The following is a 23913-nucleotide window of genomic DNA, read 5'->3' as shown; positions in this document are numbered from 1 at the left end:
GTATGACCATCTTTATACAAAAAGTGTAACAAATTCCCTGTGGAAAGGTTATTAAAAAAGTTGCAAAGGAAGTTACTGTAATATATTTTTCATGCACAAGAAACAGTATTTTTGGAAATCCAATATACACAAGCTATCCAAAACAAAATTAGTTCTTTTATTCAGTTGGGTTTTTAATTTTCATACCTTATGATGGCTATGTCATTTTGAAACTGTAGCCTTTTCATCACACTGAATATTGCAAAATTACATTGTGACTTAGTGGCTGAATCAAAAGATGGATTATAATCAAATAGACACTGACAGAAAGACTTGTCTTATATCATAGGACTACAAATGGCATTGCTCTCTCACTACAGATAACAGAATAGTTAGTGAAGACAGAGCAGAACCTATAAAATCAGCGTTTCGCACTGTTTAAGGATTTATATAGCGCCTTTAATGTAATAAAACGTCCCAAGGCGCTTCACAGGAATATTAAAAGACAAAAAATTAACAGCTCAACAGGGTATTTTGAAGCGTACTATCTCAAGTATTAGCAGCCAATGCAATCTCAGATGTTCCTAGGATCCTTGATTAAAAAAAGTCCCTTTTCATAAGATGTTATTTGGTTTCTTTCCTTCCCTCCCTCCATTTTTCAACAGCAAATTTGGCCAGTTAATGATAATGATTCCATGTGTTCAAATAAAAGCTTAAAATGCACTAAAATGAAAATATATATTGATAACTGAAGTGTCAGCCACACAAATACAAGTAAATAATAGGCAGCTGCCAAAGACATCTGCCAGTCAAGATGACCATAGAAGTTCCTAAGGGAATGAAATCTCCTACTTTATGTAGGACTGGGTGGCAAAATTGGTTAAAGCATGGCAGTCCTTTCAATTTAGCAAAAACAAAGATGAAAGCCTTTCCCATCTTCTGACTAAGATATTAAAGTGAATAAGCCCAAGTAGTATCAGCATACAGGAAACTTTCGTTTAACCGGAGGTTAAAAGTCCGGAAAGCTCTATCTACCGGCAAAATTCAGGAGCCGTTTCCTATAAGTTTTTTTTACTTCTCATTGCTTTTTTTTCCCCCCCAGTCAGGCTCTGCAAGGTCTGTAGCTAAGCAACAGCTTCAGCTAGAGACACTTGCAGCTGCAGCTGACTGCTTTGAAGCTGTTGCTAAGCAACAGGGTTTGTTGATTCACACGGAGCTGAAAAGCTCTGTATGTTTTAACATTAGCGCTGGTTTATACGGCAGTTTTGATGGGACGGCACCAACTCGGTCCTGTCAGTGCCGGATACCAGAAAGTTTCCTGTAGTTCCTTGTAGGTGCGAGTCAACAGTACATAACTACCCATATTTTTTGGAACTGGCACTCTCTCTCATAGACCTATACTCCATTTATGTTAGTTTCCAAAGGTAATGTTGTTTGGAGAACTTAGATGCAAGAACAGAAAAGCCAAATTAAAAAGGAAAAAAAGCAAGAATTGTATTTCTACAGCACCTTTCACAACCTCAGGATGTCCCATAGCGCGTTACGGCCAATGAAGTACTTTTTGAAGTGTAGTCACTGTTGTAATGTTGGAAACGCAGCAACCAATTTCCACACAGCAAGCTCCCACAAACAGCAATGTGATAACGACCAGATAATCTGTTTCAATGATGTTGGTTGAGGGATAAATATTGGCCAGGACACCGGGGATAACTCCCCTGCTCTTCTTCGAAATAGAGCCATGGGATCTTTTACATCCACTTGAAAGAGCAGATGGGGCCTCGGTTTAACTTCTTATCCGAAAGACGGATCTGAAGAATTGTGTCCTTTTTGTTAACAAGTGATTAATGTAACAACTCAGAACCGCTCAGGACATTATCAAAACTAACAAATGGATGAATCATTTGCATTTCCCCCCAGTAATGTCAAATTTGAAGAGTTTAAACAAAGCACTCCTCACATACAATAGAAAGTTTTCCAGGAATGGCTCACATTTTCAAACAAAACAGAACTACTGAGGAAAAGTGCAGCCTGTTGCCATGCTGCCTACTGCCAAGTGGGCAGTTTGTTTACCACAGAACAATACCCCTTGAAAGCAAAACACAATGAGCATGTGTTAACACTGCCAACATCTTAATGATACCAGCAACCTCAAGCATAATAGCAAAAATACAAAGTACTGTCAAACCTTGACAATCATCCATGCTAACTGTGTAGTCAAACTAGGGCACCTCAGCCAAAATATTTACAATGCACAAATGCAAGATGAAGTCTACTCTAGTAATACTGTCATTTCCCAAATGTGTTAGCATTACTATGAAAGGAACACTGCAAGTTGTTAACATTCAGAGAGAATAGTTCTGATCACAGTTTAAAAAGACAGTCTTGCATATACTTGTGTTCAAAAAGACAATTCTATCGGCTGTTATGCTGTTGAGAACTGCTGTAATTGACGACAGTACAAAGCACTAGTTGTATTATCCTTAAACAACATGTCACACTAATGGACCTGTTGCTATAAATATGCTCAGAAATAGTATTCAGTAGTCTAGCTGCCTGTTAGGCTATATAACTCGCTTTTCTTTATTTAACCAATACACTGAATGACACTCACTGGAAGGAGACACCGCGGGACACACTCACTGGGAGGAGACACACTATAAAAGGAGGTCGGGAACCAGGAGCGAGGTCGGGGCCCAGGGGCAGCGCAGACCAGCAGCGGGGTCGGGAGGACCACACTGCAGCCTATGAAACCCAGGCAGAGAGGACCTGCGGGAAGGAGGGAGGAGGGCAGTAGCAGTATGTGTGTGTGTGCGTGCTAGGCCGATGTAGCAGAGCCTGGTCTCCGATCGTCTTGGATCCCCCTTGCCATTGGACCAAGACCTTGCTCTGTCAAGCCCGTGTGGTAAAATTCACAGAACATTTATAGTCCAGTTACTGATTTAATTATTTTAAAACGACTTGAGGGACTTCTAAATTATACTTCAGTTTTTACAGTATACCCTTAAAAAGGAATGTGGCCTAAACTAATTGATTTACACTAAGCTGCAAACATAATTTAGTGCTCAATGGAGTGGTGCCATATGCATGCAATGAAAATACAAACAGTTGCTGGGTAAAAAAAACTTGTCTGGGGTCCGTCAAAGGGTGCTCCCACAGCATCATCTCTTGCTCCCTTACTAAATTAGGTGCAATATTAACATAGAACACAGGGATCAAAAACCAGCTCATTCATCAGCAGCAATCAGATAACAAGCTGTTGGGCAGGCAGATCAGCTGCCCATACTTTGTAACGCTGCCATGCGCCCAAGAGAACATCAGACCATATTTGTGTACAGAAGAATCCTGGAAATATCTCTCGTGGGAGCATGAGAACTAATAAAAGTTTACTGAAAATAAAAATCAAGATAGAAATGAGAGTACTTGTATTGTAAAACAAGTATTTGAAGAGAGATAATTATAAAAGAACTTTAATAGAACAAAAGCATTTAAAATGGCTTTTTTTATGCACAGCATGGGGTGGCACTAAGCTCTAAAGACCAAGGCCCCAGATTCACAATCTAGTCTAAGCTAGCTTAGCAGACCTCTGCCAAGGCAGTGAAAAGGCTACTGTAATTGTTCCTAGGCTAGGGAGGGGGAAAGAGGGCAGTGTTCCTGGGCTGGGGAGGGGTAAGGGATGAGGTCGAATGGGAAAAGAAAAAAAGTCAGGCAGAGATCCGGTTCCTGACTTCCAGACTGTGACCTCGCCTTGAACATTTTAGAGCATGGAATTAGGAGACCAGGATACCTTCCACAAATCAGAACGCTTGCCAACACCCATCATTTAGCCTCATATATGAAGAATGCTCAATGCTCAAGGTAGAAGAGTGCTGATGCTCATGTAACTATGGCAATTTTAACCTAACCCGCCCATCGGGAAACAGTGCGAGAAAATGCTTTCAACCATGAGTCTATACTAGTAGATCGGCAATTTTGATACAGGATAAAACAGCTCAAAACAATAGCAATTGGTGTGGAGAAATTGAGCAAGGCATCACCAATGTAGAACTGCCCACTTTGTAAAAATGAGTTACTTCAGAAATATTGCAACTTGCCATTTATATGCATGATGAAACCTATTTTAATGAAAGTAAACAATTAAGGAAAATATTTACTTTTCAGGAGCAGTTTTATTCTGTTTGAATGAACTCAAACTTCTTCAAAAAGATTTCTTGGCTAAATTTCTGTTACTTGTCTAATCAAATTCTGTCTGGATTTGCTTAGCATGCTCTGGTTGCCTAAAACAAGCCAACTGATCCCATGACTCCAGTCACAAGATACATTAATTCACTTCATGCAGCAGCATGGAAATAATCTGTTTATCATACTGTGGCCACAACATCATCTACTCAGATAGATGTGTCGCCATAAACTCCACCGCTCTGGTCTATTCACTTTGAGGTCCTACAAATCCTGTTTAAAGTTAGTGTGTATCGTAGAATCGTGACCATTGTGACACTAACTGAAACCTGTCATTCCAAGTTAGCTCATTCGCCATCACAATGAGTATTGCTACTTCATCAAAACTACTGGACTGTTAAAACAAGCTAAAAGTCAATATATGAGCACAGTCACTTCAAACAGATCTGAATTGCAATTACATTACAAACCAAGCTAAGTTAAAATATCTCCTTAACAGCATTTCTAATGCGTCTTTGCAGCATTTAAACTTCAAAACGGAGGAAAAACTGACTTGATTACCCATAAAAGATGCTGATCCAATAGCAAAACTAAATGTCATGTCAATGGGGCAACATTCAGTTTGAAACCCTACAACCCAGGAAAAACACCAGCAGCCAACAAATGTACTTTATATTTCATAGATGATACATACTGTGTATAATTAGTTATGGTTGGACTGTCAGTGGAAAGCACCCAAGGCTAGGCACTTCCCCAGAGTCAGGGAGAATAGATCAAAATCAGCACAAGGCACTCTCAGCACATCCCAGAGATTGTTATAGAACAGCAATGACCCTCATGATCAGGATAGCTGTCCGCCTTCCCAGCCAAGGAGCTCAATACAGTATGTTTCATTTCATAAGATTCTACGCTTTAATAAGATTCAAATCTATTCCATTATTTCAAAAAAAGCAGTCATCAGCCAAGACTTCCCACTCTACCCTATGGAGAATAATTAGATTAAAAAAGTCTAATAAATGGGTACGATAGTGTAATGGTTATGTTACTGAACAAGTAGTCTAGAGGCCAGGACTAATAATTCATGGAATGCGAGTTCAAATTCCACCATGGCATTTTGAGAATTTGGATTAAATAAAATCTGGAAATAAAAAAAGTGACCATGAAGCTATCTGATTGTTGTAAAAACCCAACTGGTTCACTAATGTCCTTTAGAGAAGGAAAGCTTCTGTCCTTACCCAGTCTGGCCTATATGTGACTCCAGTCCCGCAGCAATGTGATGGACTCTTAACTGCCCTCTGAAGTGGATTAGCAATCCATTCATTTGTATCAAACCGCTTAAGGCGGCTCACCGCCACCTTCTCAGGGCTACTAGGGGTGTGTAATAAATATCAGACGTGCCAGCAACGCCCACATCCCGAGAACTAATTTTAAAAAATGTCAAGTTCCATTTATGTTTCTTCAAATTAATCTTATTTACCACTTTACTTTAAGTTTTGGTCATACAGGAAACTCTTTTTTATCCGGCACCGACGGGACCGACGTGGTGCCGGTTCATCAAAAATTCCGGATAACCGAGAGCTATAGTAAAAGATACGGAGAGCTGAGAGCTCCGTATAAAGCAACAAACCCTGTTGCTTAGCAACAGGTGCAGAACAATAGCCACAAGTTCCAAGCGTCTCTGTAGCTTAGCAACAGCTGCAGCCACATCCTTGCACAGCAACAGATCAAGGAAGACAAGTACAATATGAAGTAAAACTTACCTGAACCTACTCCTGAATTTTGCCGGTTAACCTAGATTTCCGGTTATTTAGGTGCCGGTAAATCGAGAGTTTCCTGTAGTTCAGTTTACCTTTTTTTAAAAAGGGACTGGCAGATGGATCACTGTTTTATGGGGCAAAAATGTATTTGCTGCAAGGTGAAAATGTGACTTAAAGAGGAGGGCACAAGAAACAAAGAGCTGTTCATGTGCAAACTACAATCTCACACTCCAACCCTTTGGTATCCTGCTGGTGTAATGCACAAAACACTATTTAAAGATTCACATCACGGCTGCTATTGTTGGGCGTAAACTGCTCTGCTCTGCAAGTTACAACAGTTCAAATATTTGAAGAATAAGCAGTTTGGCTGCAGAAATTATTTATATCATTACTTCAAAGCATATTTTGCTTTCAGGTGAAACACAGGGTACCTATTATCACCGTGAACTTAAGAGCAGAATAATAAACACTTACTCAGATCCAGTTAACCTGATCACAGCTAGTATTAATGCAGCTATGACAAAATTAATATATTTGACAAATAAAGATTAATGGAGACTGGGAGAGAGCGTCAACGCTGTATTTTAATCAATGAGCTCTAATGTCAAACTGCTAAAATGAAGCTCAATTGGCTTAATGTCTGAACTAACTAAACTACAAAAGATAATTAGAGACTTATGGCTTGTTTCCATTGATTTATACCTCAAATATCTTGAGGTTACACACTTGGACTTCTTCTCATTTCAGATACTGATCAACCTGCTGTGATTTTCAAGCAGTTTCTGATTCTACTGAAATGTAATTACTTCCTCATCTCCCTTCCAGCTCTGATAATTATAGATAGCATTTTATCTTGGCACTCAATATTAAAAGGGCTTAATGTAAATTATCTTAGTCTGTTAAAACAAACACCTGATCTGTTGAATCCTGCGATGACTTATAGTTCATTCCAATAGAGGGTAAAAAATATATGCAAGAGAAACACCAGAAGAATACCATCACATGACAGGCGGTACAACTTGCGGACCATTCCTTTCCCCCAGCAATTTAAATAACTAACAATGGAAAGCAGGGTACAATAAAAAAGCAGCAGTCTAATGGAAGAGTTCAGACTACACCATGAACCATGAGAGTGAAACTAAAACAGCTTACAGCAGTTATCTGTACCTAGAGATGTGAGGCAACCTTAAGATGCTTCCAAAGTGCACTTGGTGGTTTTACGCATTTTGTTGACATCAACCGTTGTCGGTGCTATTGCCAAAAGCCAAATCAGGATAATCCATACTGATACACAATAACATCCCATCACTAAAACTTACACCTGCATTGTAATCACTATAAATTTGGAGAACTAGAATTACTTGAAAACTTTTGTGATTATAAAACATGTACACATAAAATATAAAATGTCTTGGGTATAAACTAATGGATTTTTGGAAGGAAGGTATAAGGCTGTAATTGAATAAAGAGATTCATATGATAGCTAACCACAACTATGAGAGTTTTTGGTTAATAGGTCCCAAGATTTTTTTTTTTTTTTATATATATTAATCCTACACTTTCCAGACACCACAGCAATATAACTGGCGCCCTAACCAAAATAAATGTTTATAAAAAACAGATAAATTAAAAGATATTAAGAATGTAGTCTCCTTTATCAAATTTTCACTAAGAGAGTGTGATGCATAAATACTGCGGTGTACTGAAACTCATTAGTTACAATATGGAAATCATTTGGGACCACGTTAAAAATGCCAACTCCAGCATTACAGCAACAAAATGGCATCCCGTATAGGAATAGTCAAGAAGATAAAATGCAGATGATCATTTTTTTTCTCCCCTCCTGTTTGGAGGGTGTTAATTTATGCCCCCTGAGCATGGTTCCATCCGTGCTGACAGCTCTGCAATACCTCACCTTAAATCATTCTTCGTGCACATACCTACACAGCGAGTTTGGCAAACCATTCAACTTTGAGGAGCATCACAGCCAACTTCAAACCTATCCTCACATAGCACACACTTTCCCGCACAGGTCACTGGATAGCAATCAGGAGCGGGCAGTCCTGGGTGATTTATTTTCTTACCTTTCGCCTGGCGTGCTCAGAGATTATCACTTATAAATAATAAGGAGATTTTAAAACACTGAAGTGTTTACAGATACACGCCAGCTGTTGTTCCATGGCACATCACCAACATCAATAAGCTATTGAAGCAGGACTTCAATTTTTCACAAAATTACAAAAGTCAGGCTGTATTTTTTCTATATGCCCATGAAGCAAATTAATGTGCAAACACAAGTAGAACTTCACCTTTACAACTAGTACAGACTTGTAGCTCGTTCTTATTCCAGTCACTTTTTAAATCATTACTTACCCATCTCCTTGGAAGCTTGGCTATCGCTGGCTAGTTCACCCATTTTCACCAGTGCCTCAAAATAGCCTTTTGCTGCAAAGGTCACACCTGGAATATTGAGATTTTAGAAACTGTATTTGTAGATCAGAACCTTAAAATGCTGGTGTACTTCAGCACCAGGTAACCATTATAATTTACCATATATTTTCCTCTTCTTTTGAACATTGTCAGTATATGATTTCAAATTTTGACACTTCTACATTTTAAAGTAGCAATTTGGGATTACAAAATTTAATTTTGGCAGTCTTCAAAAGAAAAGAGGAATATTTATGCAACATTGCAATGAGATTCTTTGGTTCTACCAAAGATAAACTGGGGAATGGAAGGAATGGGTGTGAAGCAGCCAGTGATAGAAACTATTTCTAAACAATTTTGATACAGGTTTTATGAATTATAGATGGGATATATATTGATCAGAGGATAGTAGCTCAAACAAAATCAAAGCATAGCAAGTTATACATCAACCTACTCACCATCATCTAGCAATCACATGTACAATTTGCAAAATAAAACACTACTTATGTATTTAGATTTCTGTAACAAAAATATAAGCATGGTTGATCACATTTTCTTTCGTAATACATTATGTATGTGTTGCACATGCAAGGCCGTAGAGGGAATACAGCAGAATAGAACAAAACAATTTGGAGTACCTGAAGGGCTTCAATTAAACCATTATTGTTTTTGAAGTTTGATTTTGTTTTGTTTAATTATTCCTGTGTAGTATTTACTGAACTCTTTAGAAAACGCAAAACTGTCAGTGAAATGAATCTGAACTTGTACTTAGCAAGAGTTACGGCATCCAACCTTAAGAGAGCTTGCCATTTATTACTGTCAATTTCATGTTTCCATTCATCTCACTAAGATGAACTGCAGCCAATTTCAGGAAATGACAATTTCTTTGAAACAATATTTTTTTTAAATCCAATTATCTAACCTAAATAAAAGCATCAAAGTTGAATTAGATTCTGAAGTGTACATTACCAAGATCCCATTTCAATCCTAATTGATTCATTGCAGACATTAGCCCCCAATCACTTTCGTTTCCCTGAAGCCTTATGCTGGAAAAAGTCCTTTTCCAATTTGGTGTATTTTCTTTTTCTGTTTGAGTGGCTTGCTCAATAAACATGGATAGCTAAGCTCTGAAATATACCCCAGAATAACTTGTTTTTCTTTCCAAATAAAACCAAGTCGTTTGTGATTATCAAGACAAAATGCTACCCAATTGCGGGTTGTTTTTTTTTTAAATTTCCAGTATTGGCTGTTTGTTCTTACGTTTAACTAGCTACTTTTGTGCATATCTATTGAAATTTAGTTGCAATTAAAATAGTATATTATTTTACTTGATAAATACATATTAACTAGATGCATGCATTTTTACTGGAACAATTTAAACATTATGAAATGCCCAATCATAATCGTAAACTGATAATGCAACGTAAAGTAGGAATTTTCTCCCTTATTTATCATGTCTATGTGGGGGGATTATAGATGGATATATATAGATGTATACACTATATCCCTTGCTTTTTGTGGTATATATCAATGATCTAGACTTGAATATAGGGGGTATGATTAAGAAGTTTGCAGATGATACTAAAATTGGCTATGTGGTTGATACTGAAGGAGGAAGCTGTAGACTGCAGGAAAATATCAATAAATTGGTCAGGTGGGCAGAACAGTGGCAAATGGAATTCAATCCGGAGAAGTGTGAGGGCTAACAAGGAAAGGGAATACACATTAAATGGTAGGACACCGAGTAGTGTAGAGGAACAAAGGGACCATGGAGTGCATGTCCACAGATCCCTCAAGGTAGCAGGCTAAGTAGGTAAGGTGGTTAAGAAGGCATACCAAATCAAATCAACTTTTATTGTCATTGTTAGTGCACAAGTGCAGTACAACGAAATGTAGGCTTGCGGCTCCCGAGAGTGTACAATTTGGATTAGGACACTTAAACATTTCAACATACATTTGTACATATATATTAGCATAAATATGACCATAATAAAGTGCATCGGCAGATGTGCAGGCTTTAGTGTTTATTTGTGGAGTTCAGTAGGATGACAGCCCTGGGAAAGAAGCTGTTCCTAAATCTGGTCGTACGGGTGCGAATGCATCTGTAGCGTCTTCCAGATGGTAGGAGGGCGAACAGACTGTGGCTGGGGTGGGTAGGGTCTTTGATGATGGTCCGTGCCCTCCGTAGGCAGCGTTTCTGATATATATGTTCTATGGTCGGTAGCCGGGTGCCGGTAATGCGTTGGGCAGTTTTGACTACCCGCTGCAGGGCTTTCCGGTCATGGGAGCTACAGCCGCCGTACCATACCGTGATACAGTTTGTCGGGATGCTCTCTATAGTGCAGCGGTAGAAGTTAGAGAGGATCGGGGGTGACAGATTACATCCCTTCAGCCTCCTCAAGAAATATAGGCGCTGCTGGGCCTTCTTCACCAGAGAGGAGGTGTTGAGGGACCAGGAGAGGTCTTCCGTGATGTGGACTCCGAGGAACTTAAAGCTGGCCACCCTTTCCACCTCCGCCCCATTGATGTGGATGGGGGTGTGACTTCCGCCTTTGGACTTCCTGAAGTCCACGATTATTTCCTTTGTTTTCTTGGTGTTAAGGGCCAGGTTGTTATCGGCGCACCACTTCACGAGATGCTGGACCTCCTCCCTGTAGGCTGACTCATCGTTGTTGGTGATCTGGCCTACTACTGTGGTGTCATCTGCAAACTTGATGATGGTGTTGGAACCATTAACAGCCACACAGTCGTGGGTGAAGAGGGAGTAGAGGAGGGGGCTCAGCACACATCCTTGTGGGGCCCCCGTGTTCAGGGTCGGGGGGGGGGGGGGGGGGGGAAGGTGTGGTTGCCTAATACGGAATGCTTGTATTCTATGCCACGGCTAATAAAGACAAGAGCAGGGGGGTTATGCTTCAACTGTATAAAACACTAGTTAGGCCTCAGCTAGAGTACTGCTTGCAGTTCTGGGCACCACATTACAGGAAAGATGTGATTGCACTAGAGAGGGTACAGAGGAGATTTACAAGGATGTTGCCGGGAGTAGAGAATCTTAGCTATGAGGAAAGACTGGATAGGCTGGGCCTGTTTTCCTTGGAACAGAGGAGGCTGAGGGGAGACCTTATTGAGGTGTATAAAATTATGAGGGGCCTAGATAAAGTGGATAGAAAGGACCTATTTCCCTTAGCAGAGGGGTCAACAACCAGGGGGCACAGATTTAAAGTAATTGGGGGAAGGTTTAGAGGGGATTTGAGGGGAAATGTCTTCACCCAGAGGGTTGTGGGGGTCTGGAACTCACTGCCTGAAAGGGTGGTAGAGGCAGGAACCCTAACCACATTTAAAAAATACTTGGATGTGCACTTGGGATGCTCTAACCTGCAAGGCTACGGACCAAGAGCTGGGAAGTGGGATTAGGCTGGATAGCTCTTTGTTGGCCGGCGCTGACACGATGGGCCGAAGTGGCCTCCTTCCGTGCTGTAACATTCTATAAGCAGCACCCAACTAACTTTAAACATAATTCAAAGCTTGCAAATACTGCTAATGTAGCTTAAAAATTTTTAAAAACCTCAAGTGATCAAACTTTGGAGGGGGGAAATCAATAGCCATCTTGTCTAACTTGCAAATTTGCTGAACCAACAACAACTTAAAACACCATTTATAAATAAAACATTTTAAAGAAGGTAGAAGGATTAGAATTAAAACACAGGGGGCTGGATATTCCCAGCCCTGAGGAGGCGGGACTGCCAGGAAAATGGGAGCGGGTACCAACCCCGCTCTGCCATCTTCCCAGGGGGCAGGTACCCGAGTCGTGCAGGGACCAGTCTCCTCGGGAAGGGGATTAGGGCCAATTAACTGCCTGTTAACAGGTAGTTAACAGGCAGTTTTAAGGCTTATCCCCATTTTACACTTGCAATTGCGGGCTTCCCGACGGCTGCGAACCTCACCAAGGTCAGTGAGGCGAGCAGTGGGTCTGCGGGGGTGAGAGGGGTCGAAATGTCAGCTGTAGAGGTGAGTGATGGGTGCAAGTGTGAACAGGTAAGTATGAGAGGTGAGTGTAAAGTGTTGGAAAAAGTTTCCTTACCTTTGTTTCTTTCTGCAGGCTTCAACCATTGAGGGTCCGGAGGTGCCTCATCTCAACAACAGAGATGACAGCATGGCTGCTGCATGCTCAGATGCAGCAGCCATCTGCTTTCTGGTGAGGAGAGAGGTCTTCATGAGCCTTTGTGCAAGAGCTCACCTTAGAACAGAGATTGTCAGTGTTTGACAGCTTCGCAAAGCTGTCAAAAGCTGACAATTCATCTGTCAAAAAATTTTCAACAGATGAAGCGTCATATGCTGACGTCATAGATCACCGGCTTTCCCTTAATTGGCCGTTAAGCCCACAGTAACAAGGCCAATCAAGGGAAAATAGCATGGGTTCGTCAGACGTCGCTGGGGACAGGACTAGAACCCGGAAGGCAGCAATCCCACCCCCAACTCATCTCGGCTGGCAAAATCCAGCCCAGGTTGTATAGGCCATCAAAAGAGAGGCCATACTGATTTTTAAATTTACAGCTGTGATCAGTACTATAGTTTCCAGGCTCATGTGACCAAATGTATTTTATTCAGTGTATACTGGCACAAGTCCAGGTACAGTACAATCACTATGAAATAGAAAAAGCACAGCAATTATAAATGTGGATCTGTACCAGGGTTTGCATTCTTACCTAAAGCGGTATGTGCAGATACCAAAATCAGAGACACAAAGTAAAAAGCAAAATACTGCGGATGCTGGAAAACTGAAATAAAAACAGAAAATGCTGGAAACACTGCAGGTCAGGCAGCATCTGTGGAGAGAGGAAGGCAAGGTTAACGTTTCAGGCTCTGATGAACGGTCAATAGGCCTGAAACATTAACCCACCTTACTCAACCATCAACTTATTGTACTGTACTCTAGAATACAGATTTTCAGCAAATTGCCACAGCTGCCATGTGTCCAAGGTCACTGGTTAGTTATAGTGGTTTGCACACGAATGCAAAAAAAAAAATCAATCTAGAAGGGGTTTGACTTGTTGAATGTTCAAGAATACTCTCAACCAATATAAAAACATTAGGGACAAAACATACTAAAGTAATTGTATCATTTTTGTTGACCTTTATAGCCTGTATTTTAAAATAATTCAAAGCCAGAGTTCTCTTTCACAATACATATCCCAGTCTTATAGCAATGATGCACGCTGCCACTTATTTTTAAAGATGGTTTTTAAAAAAAAAGAAAATGATTCCAAGCAAATTACAACCAGTTATAAAAGCAGATTTAAAACAGATTTCCAAATATTTGTATCATGCAGAGATTTTATATGCTTCATTATAGCTGTATGAGCAGGACAGGAAGTTATTCACTTCTCATTTCCACTGAACTCAGAACATTGTCTCATGGGACCACAACTCTTAACTGGTTTTGCAAGTCAGTCTCAAGGCAACTAATGTTAATAAATTAAGCCAAACATATCTTTTCAGTTACTGTGGAAATTATTTCTCTAAACAGATTTGTGTAAAGTTAAGAGATCAGCAGAAATGAATTAACTCCACATTTTTAACAATTCAGTACAGTACAATTATAACTAAATTATTCTAAATCACTCAAGACTATGCAATATGAATATTTAACACACATTATGCTACTTAGCCAAAAAGGGAAGACCACACTCAATTTAACTTCAATGTGTGGACTTCCCCTCCCTTGTTGCTCATTTCCACAAAATCTCCTTCAGCCTGGAAAGTAGTTTAGTTAAGACCATGGCCTTCACCACACTGATTGGCTGACAAGGATCTTCTCGAGAGGAGAGACAGAATTCTTTTTGTCTACTTTCACATCTTGACGAAATGAAATGCTTTATTAGTGCAAGATGTTTCTTAACTTCAAAGAAAACTTGTTGAAAACACTTATAAATAAGGCTGAAAGAAGCTAATATCAGGCAGCCCTAGGATTTGAACCAGAGTCAGCGATCAGTCTTACCACTGCACTACCAGGACGTCATATTCAGAATTTGCTTTTCAAGTAGCTCATGAACTACTTGCATTTCTTTGTAGCACAAAAGTAATTTACATTTATCTCTACAGCACCTATTTACCCAGTCACAAAGTACTGCAAATACCAGTGCTTTGTATATACACTACAAAATAACAACGGAAGTATTCATTACAATGAAAAGGGCCATATAAACAAAAATTCAGGGCTCGAATTTAATGCTAGCTGACTAACCTAGTGTTAATGAGCCTTTACATGTTGTCAAGTCAGCCTCAATTACCAGCAGAATATTGCCAGTAAGGATATAGTAAAAAAAAATCACAGCTCAGCATGCCAGCATTCACTCTCCATTACTGTGGTGGCTTTTTCAAAAAAAAAATCAATCAATCTCAGTAACGGAATGAGGTGGTGGAGCAATAATAAAATGCAGCTTCCGTACATGCACGAATATACTTCGATTCACTGCACATACGGTATGTATTTCTCACCTGTTCTAGCTTTCTTGATCCAGATTTTCTCTGCACCCATGTGGCCTGAGGTAATGATCCAACAAGGTTTGAGAAAAAACAGTAACAGTAAAAAAAAACAAAATTCAAGATGGTGTTCCCAGCAGAACTAGTGACAGCTACAACCACTAGTAAAAATTTACCATGGAGAGCCACTTTTTTGTCGATGTTGTTTCAGTTTGGATTCCAGAAGATCGGCATCCATGAATCGGTTCCTGCCTCCAACACGGGTAAATCTGTCTCCCTTAACCTGATGGCAGACCTGTAGACTCTCAAAATATTGGAGCTACGAGCCTGTCATTAAGAGCAGGATTTCAAAGCGTCAATGTCGGAAGCTCGCTCATTGAATCCAAATTAAAACAATGGCAATATAAAAGCAGCTTAAGATTTAGATTCGAGCCCCGAAATTACATTACAATTTTTTTCTGTATTAAAATCTGAGAATTAGTGTTTTGGTGACCTCCCATAGTGCCAGTGGAAATTTCGATTTGACTAGCATTTTGGAATTTTTACTAGCAAATGTGCGACCACAAATACCAGGACTAACACTGAATCAAGTCAAAAAGGATACATTGCTTTCACCTTTGCAATATTTACCATTAAAGTAGAAAAAAAATACAGGTTGAGCATTAGTATCTCACTAGAGTTACGACAAATGCTTCATAGCTGTCTGTATATACTTTAAAAATGCTTCTAACCCCTTTTTAAAAAATGACTTCAAAATTTGCTGAACTCATTAATGACTCGTCAGTAGAACACGGTCAGTAATAATGATCTATGCTATTAGTTTAGTTGCTAACAGCAGGACTCTGGAAATTAAACACAGCCACAAATTTGCTTGTCTTTCTAAAATTAGCAGTTTAGTTTGTGCAAACAGATGTTTTGGGTCAATCCAAATTAAGATACCAATGGACACCATTTTCTGTACCTTAGACTGACTTTCTTTGGCACTGGCTAAGAAATGCATCAAAAAATCTTGGGGCTGCAACAAGGGCTCCAGATCTCAATGTGTCTGCTGTGTGATACTCTGGCTATGGCAGAAAATCACACATGGTCCAATGCTAAATCTAGATCTTGCTGATGAAAGTGTCTCACATATTGTTCAGGTGATGAAAGACTGGAGAACACATTTCCTTGCACACTGCAAGAATTATTTTTAAGATGCATTAAGTTTTACGTCTCAGAATCTTACACCACAGAAGGAGGCATTCGGCCCATCATGCCTGTTCCGGCTCTTTGAAAGAGCTACCAATTCATCCCGCTCCCCTATCTTTCCCCATAGCCCTGCAAATGTTTTCCATTTTCAAGTATATATCCAATTCTCTTTTAAAAGTTACTACTGAATCTGTTTCCACTGCCCTTTCAGGCAGTGCATTCCAGATCATAACAGCTCGCTGCGTAAAACAAATTTTCCTCATCTCCCCTCTGGTTCTATTGCCATGTCTCTTTGAATTAAGATTTATTACAGATGTTGACCCTTTACTACACTGTATAGTTGCACCCATTTCACACAATTATTATTGCTTCATTAGTACTATACTCAATGACCACTTTATATAGGGGATTTGTTTGGTATAATGCAAAGTTTAAAATAAATTTAAAAACTAATGTAAGCCTCAAACCTTAAGATTATTATTTTGGTAACACAGGTTGTCTGGAATGTTTTAGAATATATAGCATCACTTGCACAAAACATCCCAGATTCCATTTATTTCAATAACTGTGCTCTTTCCAATGCAGCTGCTGCTATTGCTTTTATCCGTCAGAAAAATGACAATATCACACTAATATAAAGTGCTCCCAATTCAGAGATAGGGCAGGTAATATTGGTAGGAAGAACGAGGAGAGGCAATGTAAGCTAAATGGTACAATTTTAAAGGGGGTGCAGGGACAGAAAGACCTGGGGGTATATCTACACAAGTCTTTGAAGGTGGCAGGACCAGTTGAGAAGGCTGCTAAAAAGGCATACGGGATCCTTGGTTTTATAAATAGAGGCATAGAGTACAAATGCAAAGAAGTTATGCTAAACCTTCATAAAACAGTGGTTAGGACCCAGCTGGAAAACTGCATCCAATTCTGGACACTTTTGGAAGGATCTCAAGGCCTTAGAGAGGGTGCAGAGGAGATTTACAAGAATGGTACCAGGGATGAAAAACTTCAGCTGTGAGGAGAGACTAGAGCAGAGAAGGTTAAGGGGAGATTTGATAGAGGTGTTCAAAATCACAAAGGGTTTTGATTGAGTAAATAAGGAGAAACTGCTCCCAGTGGCAGAAGGGTCAGTAACCAGAGAACACAGATTTAAGGTAATTGGCAAAACAAAGTGGGGACATGAGGAAATAGAAAATTTACACAGCAAGCGGTTATGATCTGAAATGCACTGCTTGAAAGGGTGATGGAAGCAGATTCAACAATAACTTTCAAAAGGGAATTGGATAAATACTTGAAGTGGGAACATGTGCAGGGCTATGGGGAGAGAGCAGGGGAGTGGGACTAACTGGAAAGCTCATTCAAAGAGCCGGCACAGGCACGATGGGCCAAATGGCCTCCTTCTGTGCTGCATCATTCTATGATTCTGTGACGTGCACTTCACGGCTGCTTCTACATTGCTCTAACACCCACCTCAACGCTAGCCTCGGAAGAGACTCTCTACTGAAAAAGAGCAACTGTTCCACTCACTAAACTGATTGCAGCCTCTCCAAATAAGAAACTAGTATCAATGAGAAGTTTTCAGTTAATGCATTTATATTCTTTATGAATTAAATTGTGACCATGTAAACTCATTTGGCCAATGACCTGCTTACAGCCGTCGCAGTGGAGACTTTTAATTAATCTCAATCGAAATGTACTGATCATTTTGAGCCCCATTTTCACTCACCAAATTTGCAATAATCTGCTTATCCTCTCCACCCCATTTTTCACCTACCTTTTTTTAAAAAAAGTGTCATTTAAAAAAAGAGGCATTTTTGGTGAAACATTAACACAAGCAAACAGACTCACATACACTTAGCCAGTAATTGTTAGAATGAGCACACAGAGGAAACTTGCAGACTCACAAGGGAGCAACCCCAACCCAAAAATGTTTTATTATTATTTTTAAAAAGAAACCCACCCTACTTAGTGCCACACAGAAATATTTTAGTAGGCAAAAAAAAGTTGTTTTAACATAACTCAGCAACACTCATCCAAATCCAGATGTGAAAAGATCAAGTGGACCACATCACTTGATGTGGCCCCTTCCAGAAAGACTTTCCCCCATCCTGCACTGCTAAAGGCATGCACTCTAAATGTCTAGAAGTATACTTTCAGAAACTCTACTGCTCACTGAAACTAACAGAAAATGGAGTTTCCTCGGCTTTGCCATGCTGCTAAAGCAATTTCATTAGCATGTCAAAGTTACATTCCAGGTAACAGAAACTGTCTGCGTTATTAAAATAACCTTCTTGCTGGCACTAAGGGCTGGGTTTTCCCGGGTCCCACCTGCACGGTGTAGGGGGCACCCGGGAAATAGCGGGAAAGCCGGAAGTTCGGATTTCCCAGCACACTATGGAGTTTTAACTCCACAGCGTGCGTGCGACGGAAAGAGCAGGTCGGATCCCCGACCCCGGGGGAGGAGCAGGCTGATGGTGGGGGAGCTCGGGGGTGGGGGGGGGGGGGGGGGGGGTCGGGAGAAAGGACTCCTGCCCCTCCCGACCCACAAGCATTGCTCCCCAAGGCTGAGGCCGCCTCGTTGCAGCCACTGGGAATCCCAAGCGCCGGGATCCCCGGCCACCTGCAGTAAAACCTGCAAAACAGGTTAAAGTAGAGGCTTCAGGCCTCATTATAATATTTAAATTGCCAACCCGCCTCTCGGCAGCGGGTTGGCAGCCCGCACCCGCCATCCCGCCTGAGTGAAAGGTGAAAGTGGGCAGTTTGGAGCCGGGTTTTACATTTTTACAACTTTCACTTCCCTCCACACCTTCAACCCACCAGTTCTTGCCTCTGAAAATTCCGGCCTACACCTTACACACATATCCAGTACAATGCCTGGCTACACTTTCCATGCAACTTTCTTCCGTTATTTCGCAATGTTACTTGGCAGACAAACTCCCAACTAATGAATACAATCTCAGTTTGAGCACCCCGGTAGTGTAGTACAGTAATTAAGACAATCGCTTAAATCCACTGTGGTTGCAAGGTTAAAATCCCAGCAGTGGCTGCTACCATTCAAATCCTCCACCACACGGTGCACCTAGTTTCATCGGTTCTTAGTAGGACTGCTAGATGGAACACATTGCAGAAGCAAAGTGTTGTAGTTTGGGGAGAAAACTGACACTTCTGTCTCACCCCACAGATATTGGCCGAGAGAACAACATTCGGATCAGAAGTTGTGGAGGAGTCAGCGACCGGGTCACCCACCCAGCTGGAGGAGAATGCGTGGAGATGAGCAAACATATTTACATAAGCAAAAATAAAAAAGGACAAAACATATGTAGACATCAATACATCAATAATATAAATGGATATTAAAAATAAAATCAGGTTATAAAGCATGATTAATAGCGAAGTGGACAAATAACTTACTGGAAAGCGTCTTTTCATAAGACTTTCCCATTGCGATGAAGTTTCTCAGGCTGGGGTTGAACTGGTCCATAATGGTCTATAAAAATAAAATGGCAGAATGTGTTGCATAATCAGTGCACTGCATACAATATATTTTTTCCTATCTCTAAAAATGTTTTCATACAATACATATTTACAGTTTGAACATACTTGAAACATAAAATAGTGCACATTATGTACAAAAAAAATCACTTTTGAAGTTATTTTTTGCAAACATTTTCATATAAAACATACACAGTCTACTTAACAATGGCAAATGTGTGAAGAACTACACAAGCTATTGTGTGTCATGTGATTTATCTCATTAAAAAGGACATAATTACACACAAAGTAGCATTTAATGTCATAAAACACATCAATATAACTTTACTACACATATAGAAAGAACTATTACTGGAGCATGTGAGTGCTTCTGCAACATTCCAGCCATTCTCCAATGTGATTTAGTGTACAAGCAACTGAAGTAAGGGAGTGAACTTTCTATCTTTGATACCTGGTAGAAATTGTTTAAGTACAATCACAGAAGTGTAATCATACCAATAATAGGTTCTGTTTGTAAAACTCATCCTGCAACAGTTCCATAGATGTTCCATAGAAGCTGTGGTTGATCATTGGGATCTTTAGAGTGATGGTATTCACACAACAGGGTAGCTGCAGCCGCAGTAGAACAGTGGCGATATGGGACAACCAATTTCACTGAGCTTGTCGGAAGTCACTGCAGTCTGCTTCAATTAAGACCAGTTGGGGTCTTTTCCTTGTTAGCTTCGAGGTATTTTCACAGCTATTAGTTATACCCAGTACCGTCAGTCAGAGCTCATATGCCAAGTTAGATGTAATAGTTCAGTAATTTGCCAAATTGATACAGAGTACTAGTTATTCCCAACTATTATTAAACTGAATTCATCAAGTATGTGCTAACAAACATTTATAATAATGACTGTGGCAGCTTTGGGAGGACAAATGGCATTGGGCAAGTTTCAGACGTTAGAACCACAGATTTGATACAAAAATAGGCCTCTTATTTAAAAGAAGCTGATCTTGTGTTGGCTGACAAAGTGCTGATGATCAGAAGTTGATAATGTCACACTACTTGTCTGAATTTTATGTGGATTTTAAATTGAGCTCTACCCACAGTTACAATGGACTACATAACTTTATAATGAAGAACTTTGAAGTATTATTTGAACAACTGTAAAAGTCAGAGTTATCAAGTTTAAACCACATCATCAGTGTCTATTATTCTAATTTTTCACATGCATTACAGTCCAGTATTTATATAATTAATTATGAGTTACCCAGATTCTCCCTTTACAATGCATGACTATGAAAAAGTATGCACACAAACAAGTAATGAGTCTCAGTGTCAAATATTTGTTTGAAATCTACCCATCTTAGTTTCAGGGTGTGAAAGAGATAGTATTGCATATCTCAGGCATCTGCCTTCTTATAAAAAGGCACTTTACTGTCTTCCCTGTCCAATTTTCTTCGCTTGCCAGAGCTCCTTCCTGTTTCCTGGGGCTACCATGGAGAAGCAGATGGCCTCCCTCAGCACTTGCCCACCACATTGTGGCCAAGATTGAAACTCAGTGCTAAATAGTAAATCAAACTTTTGGATCACCACTCCAAGGTAGCTCATGTTAATGTTCTAATATGCTGCATCACAGCTCTGGGCAGATTCTGTGTAATAATTATAATTTACATTCGATAGGCAATAACTTCATGTAAATGAATGCTAATTAATCTGGCTGACTATTAAAGCATTATTCACATTACAAGATCAGTTATTTAAGATGGTACTGGGAGGACAGAGGGAAGGGAAATTGTGTCTGCAACTCCCCACATAATGAACACCAGGCCTCCATCAAACTGTGGAGGACAATAGTGAGCGTATGTGAAATGTTTCCCTGGACGGAAGAAAGGAAAGCTGAGGCTATACAGATGTGCTTTACCTCGAATAGCTGGCTATAGTGCACTTAGAAGGAGGTCACCTGCCTGTCCTCTGGGGCAGGGTATGATCTGGTGGTGCTGCTTCCTACTATTTGGTTGTGATCAAGGTTGTCTGATGGGTTAGGAGAAACCTTGCACTCCACCCTTAACATAAGCAGCTGATGGGAGGGTAAAGCCAGCCAACAGTCAGCACACAGTAACTACAACAAACAATGCAATGTTTCTGAAGTCACCCAGTATGAATCACCCACAAGTTGACTGCGTTCCACTATGAATCCTTGCCAATTATTTTACAGTGAGCTTAAGACTCCTTGTTCACACTTGAAGGAAAGTGTTGATTTAATGACTCACTACACTGTGAAGAAAAAAATATTCAGTGTTCAATGTGTGTGCACATCAATGTATCAGCACCTAAAGGCCACAGCCAATCTGGCATCACTCTCCTCCCTGCTGCTGATCAGTAAATTGAATTAAACTCAAGAAACAATCGCATCAGGTCAGACATGAAAATTAGAAATTGCACAAAGATGGTGCTTAAAGTAGTGGAGAGGCAATGGAAAGACTTAAACCCAAACCGGTGCACTATAATCCCTTGCGAGCTATTCAGAATAACCCTGAATGTATATCCATCAATTAAGTGTGAAATTTGATCCATATCTCAAAGAAAAAATTGGCATGTGATATTAATAACGAAGAATACTTTTTCTGCACTCATTATTTTATGTCTGGGCCTCATCCATCTCGAACAGATTACAAACTGAAGTGTGAAGCACTTTAAAGCCTCATGGATAGAAATTTTGGCTCAAAGGCCTTCCACAGTTTCTTCACCTTGTTTTTATTGGGTGACAAAAACTGGGAACTATGGGATGTCTCAGTTTGCCCAGCAGCTTGCTCTAAAGCCAAATTCAATTCAGATGGACTTCTATAAAACTACCATTTCTTCTCCCCCAACAACCACCCCCACCCCCAAGGGACTTTGGTTCTCATTTTTGATGTCTTTGATCTGCCACAGCGGCAGTTACACTATATTGGCTCCTGGTGATGAATGCTGTTTACTGTTGTACTGTACATTTAGCAAACATGAACACAAAACAAGCAATACAGGTACTCTTAATGTGCTGTACATGTTACATGTAGGAATAACACTTTCAGTCAGGGGTATGGAGGGAATGGTATTTCCTAAAAATCACAAAATTGATCATTTGTCCTCCATTACAATGCATTTGTTCAAAATTCCCCCTATACAAAAAAAATTGTATCTTTTAAAATGTACTTAGAAATATTACTGACCCAACATAAATTATGATATTAGCCACTAAAGCTGGTTTGTTATTGGTTTTCTCAAGTCCAATTTACTGGTTTCACTTTAGAATTTGATTTTCTTCTAAAAGGTGTTAGTTTTCAACTGAAAAGTAGCAACAAAAAAAAGCCACCTTGGAGGAAGGAAGTATTGATTTATGGCAAAAATGGCAAAGACAAATGGAAAAGCAAGCAAGAACCAGAACTGCCAGAAAAGGGGAAGCAAAGGCAGGTCCTACCTTTTAAACCAACATACTTGTGTGTTGTTAGGATTTTAAGAATTCAGAAAACTTTCTAAAATTCCCTCTGCTGACGCTCAAGGCATTCTTCTGTTTCATAACACTACCAAAAGCAAACTAACCTAATTGACTCTAGGTTTGGAAAGAATATTATTCTGCATCTGCTTAGGGACCAAACTGCTTAAAACATAACTCGCTGATATACAACATCTGATCTTAGAATGGAAATGAGTTTATCAACATTGACCCCAGTGCTGCTCCTTTTACTGACTAGGATGCACCCTAACCACAACAAAGTGGACAATTAATGCATCAATACTCTCCACTGTATTTGGTCCTAGCAACACTGCCCTTCCCTGTACTGCCACAAGCAGGGCCATGGAAGATGAGACAAGTATAAGGTAGTCATTCCTTATTAAATATGTCAAGCATGTACTGCATGTGTTTTCATGGAGGAGAGATATTGCAGCACCCATCAACCAACCAGGTGCCACAAAACTGCTATCCCTATGCCAACTGCTGATTTGCACAGTGCCACCTGTGGTATGTCAGGACACCCATCTAAAGTGGTATGGCTAAAAAACCAATGAAACACATCAGATATGCTGGGAAGGAGAATAAATAATTTGCCTTCAGTGAATCTCAAACCTACTGCATTTCAATAGTAGTACGAGGCAAATACGTCATCACTGATGCTCCCTTTAAATTGTGTCTTAAAGAAGAGGTAAGCTGCATTTGAAATGTTATGCCCTTGAGATTATAACATACTCAGTGAAACAAGACCTGAATACCATCACCAGTTTTCTGTTGCTGACAGTCATGATTAGTCATCTATCACAGTGCTGCTGTGGCAACTTTCTGCTGCCCGCCCACTGCACAACAGCAAGAAAGGCACCAACTGGCTTCTTCCGGAGAACCGGGACCTACTGTGGAATTCAAGCCTGAAACTACTACAGCACAAATTTTAACTGTACAAC

The 23913-nt window shown here is 40.1% G+C and overlaps 1 protein-coding gene across 5 annotated transcripts in view; it reads right to left on the bottom strand.

Annotated features, from left to right (window-relative positions):
• Positions 1-23913, bottom strand: part of LOC147102900 (BAR/IMD domain-containing adapter protein 2-like) — a 101503-nt gene that overhangs the window by 75410 nt on the left and 2180 nt on the right. For 2 of the 5 annotated variants that reach the window (XM_085963812.1, XM_085963811.1), the window contains exons 2-4: positions 19413-19488; positions 14835-14879; positions 8286-8372 (exon numbers count right to left, since the gene is read on the bottom strand). In XM_085963812.1, coding sequence (XP_085819938.1) covers positions 8286-8372; positions 14835-14879; positions 19413-19488 — 208 coding nt within the window. The remainder of the gene's footprint in view (positions 1-8285; positions 8373-14834; positions 14880-19412; positions 19489-23913) is intronic. The other 3 variants (XM_085963815.1, XM_085963814.1, XM_085963816.1) reach the window with 2 other exon arrangements.

The sequence above is a fragment of the Somniosus microcephalus genome, chromosome 21 (assembly GCF_052327205.1).
Source record: "Somniosus microcephalus isolate GS21.2 chromosome 21, FLI_Smic_1.0, whole genome shotgun sequence".
Lineage (NCBI taxonomy): Eukaryota > Metazoa > Chordata > Chondrichthyes > Squaliformes > Somniosidae > Somniosus > Somniosus microcephalus.
Note: the sequence above shows the minus strand (reverse complement) of the source record. Positions and strands in the feature narration are given on the sequence as shown.